We start from the raw sequence: 2,833 nt of genomic DNA on the forward strand, positions 1-2,833 counted from the left end.
GCAATTATATCATGAGTGTAAATCTAACCATATTATAACTAAGACAGCCACAACTACACCAATCACTATAAGAAGGATGATGATTCCAAGGGCAAGACCAGCAGAAGCACCAGCAGAGAGACCTGATGATCTAGAAGTATTTCCAGGAGTTGCTACTGTTGTGGTACTAGTCTTTTGTACAGTCATAGTGGTGAAACCAGCACGTCTAAATACACCATTATCTATTCCATCCTATAATAACAATAAGGATAGTAGAAATTAATATTTATAGAGTTATATTTATTGATAATAGATGAACTAGAAATATTATTGTGTAATTTTTTTGCAAAATATACTATATTTTGTAATAAATGTTTTTTGAATGGAAGTAATGTCATGTACACGCATGGGCATAAATTTAACAGGCTTTGCCCCATTTGTAAAGAAAACATGTCTACTCACTTTAATGGCATCCTCTAAAGTATCAGGATCATATCCAACACCACTTCTAACCATCACATAAAACTCAATAGTCATCCGGCCACCTCCAATATCCTTTACCTCTTTGATATATACATTATCGCTATCAATATTCTGGAATTCATTGTCAGAATCTCTGCAAAAAATAATGTACTTTTAAAATTAATTCTTGTTGCTTTTTTTTACCTCTTTCTAGAGGAGCACTCTTGTTTTGCGCAGTAACTGTTTAGAGACAAGGCAACAGCATTTTTGAAAGCATCCTGGTCAAGCTGCAGAGAAAAAGAGAAAGAAAAATAGAAAAAAGATCAATAAAGTAACCGTGTAAAAAAAAGAGAGAAAAAAAGAAGTAATATTTCTCTTATGCGTACGTTTCCTGCAGTTATTTCTCCTCCACTGATAGTAGCAGTAAGAGATATTTGCCCAACATTTGTTGGCTCAACCAGTGGTGGAGTTGAAGAAGAAGATACATATTCACTCTTAGTAGCAGATGAAGAAACACTGGAAGATTGTTGTATAGCACTGGAAGATTGTTGTAAAGTACTGGAAGATTGTTGTATAATAGTACTGGATGTTCTTGATGGTGTAGGCCTAGTGCTCATAATTTTAGAAGATGTGGGGATCCCTGATGTGGTTGACATGGCAGTGGAAGTTATTCTCGAGGTCATTGTGGTACTCATTAATGGAGGAGAAGTTGAGGATGGGATAGGAGGAGAGGTAGAGTTGATTCCTTTAAAGGCAAAAATAATTCTATCACTAAATATACTTTTAATGGAGGAAATAAATAATTATTATCAAGTACAAGCACTGCTATAGTCTAATATGCTTGAAAATAAACACATACATGTATAGCACAACAATTTTACAATAAAATGAATAAAAAATTGAAATTTTATTATGCACACACACTAATTTACCTTTGGGCTGGCATCGTATACTAATAGGATCATAAAAGAAGAAGAAAAAGCCGTAGTAACGCAGTGAGCAGTCCCAGACTCTCTCCTCATCTCCCTGGCATACGAAATAATCAAAGGCAACTGGAAGTGTATCACCTCCAAAGATGTCACTGGTGTAAATACGGCTATCTATAAACGAAAAATATTGTCAATATTTCTCTTGTATACATCATTAGTAAAGCAATAAGAAATTGAGAATTTCCTCGTAGCCATTTTGACAGAAGGAATCCGACCCCATTTTTTTAGCAACATTAAAAATTCTATAACAAATCCAATTTTGATCATAATCAGTTCAAACTTTCTACACAATATAAGTACATATATATGCATCAGGAAAAATTATAAAAATGGAGAATTTTTTCCTTGTCAATTTTGATAAAATTTGGCCCAAGACCCTGTACTACTACAGTACAGGGGTTTTGGCCCAATTTTGAAGCAACTCTAAATCAGTTCAAACTTTCTACACAATATAAGTACATGTATAAAAAATTATAAAAATTTAGAATTGCCTTTTACACTTTACAATATCCCACTAACCTTGATCAGAGAAACCCAACTGACGGCATACAACAGCAGACTCAAGTGCTATCACTCCAAAATCATTGATAGTTCCCCAGGTTTTACCATAGCATATCTCCAATCTTCCTTCTAACTCTGAGGCCCCTCCAGTCAAACGAATATCACCATCACTACAATTAGACACTAAACAGAAAGTAAGAATAGCATGTAGCTTTAAAAATTAAAATTATATTTTATTATTTAAAATTAATTAATATTAATAGAATCATTATTAATTATTAAAATTACTAAAAATAATAATTTATAAGACATGCAGCCTTTCAAGTGCACATACACTGTGCATTAAAATTTGATAATCTGTTATTGCTTTATTGTACAATCATTGTTAATTCGACTAAAAGACTCAGACAAAACAATAAAAAATGAATGACAATAGCAATTAACGTACATATATATGCTGTACATACATGTACATGTACATGAATTGGTGTGCTTACTTGGAGCAGGACAACTAATGCCAGTATTATACTGAACTGGCCTTGCATTCCTCACTAGACTATAATCACAATCATACAATGACACCCTTCCATAGCAACTCATCCTTATGGACAAGTTTGCACTTTTATTAGCAAAAGTAGTAACATTTGCACCTATAAAGGAATATTGAATTTTAAACAGCAAATTATATTGACTACATTACTGTAGGAGTGTCATACACTTACCCATTGCACCAAAGCCCAATGTGTTACATGCAATCCGTAGGTTACTGCTGGACCACGTACTGGACAATGGAATCCAATCAATTCCATTCCAACAAACCTCTGGCCTTCCCTCTCTCTCGGTAGAACCATTGACTAGTCTTAGAGACCCATATGTACAGTTAATGGAGACTATAAAGTAGA

At 33.7% G+C, this 2,833-nt stretch overlaps 1 protein-coding gene across 1 annotated transcript; it reads right to left on the reverse strand.

The window, feature by feature from the left end:
• Positions 1-7: 7 nt before the first annotated feature.
• LOC109591156 (soluble scavenger receptor cysteine-rich domain-containing protein SSC5D-like) lies at positions 8-2,816 on the reverse strand. Its single transcript, XM_020006949.1, has 8 exons — positions 2,654-2,816; positions 2,429-2,581; positions 1,950-2,114; positions 1,374-1,541; positions 828-1,186; positions 646-728; positions 442-595; positions 8-231 (listed from the first exon to the last, which is right to left on the reverse strand). Exons 1-8 carry the CDS (start codon positions 2,655-2,657, stop codon positions 10-12), a joined length of 1,308 nt encoding a protein of 435 aa, XP_019862508.1. The 5' UTR covers positions 2,658-2,816; the 3' UTR covers positions 8-9.
• Between the last annotated feature and the right edge of the window lie 17 nt (positions 2,817-2,833).

Source organism: Amphimedon queenslandica, unplaced genomic scaffold, assembly GCF_000090795.2.
Source record: "Amphimedon queenslandica unplaced genomic scaffold, v1.1 AMPQUscaffold_8818_Cont19242, whole genome shotgun sequence".
Lineage (NCBI taxonomy): Eukaryota > Metazoa > Porifera > Demospongiae > Haplosclerida > Niphatidae > Amphimedon > Amphimedon queenslandica.

What these genes read in the sequence shown, in the direction of transcription:
- LOC109591156 (XM_020006949.1), bottom strand. An exon ending in TATACGATGCCAGCCCAAAG is followed by an intron (nt 1,187 to 1,373) that starts GTAAATTAGTGT and finishes TTGCCTTTAAAG; the next exon opens with GAATCAACTCTACCTCTCCT. An exon ending in GAGTGCTCCTCTAGAAAGAG is followed by an intron (nt 596 to 645) that starts GTAAAAAAAAGC and finishes TATTTTTTGCAG; the next exon opens with AGATTCTGACAATGAATTCC.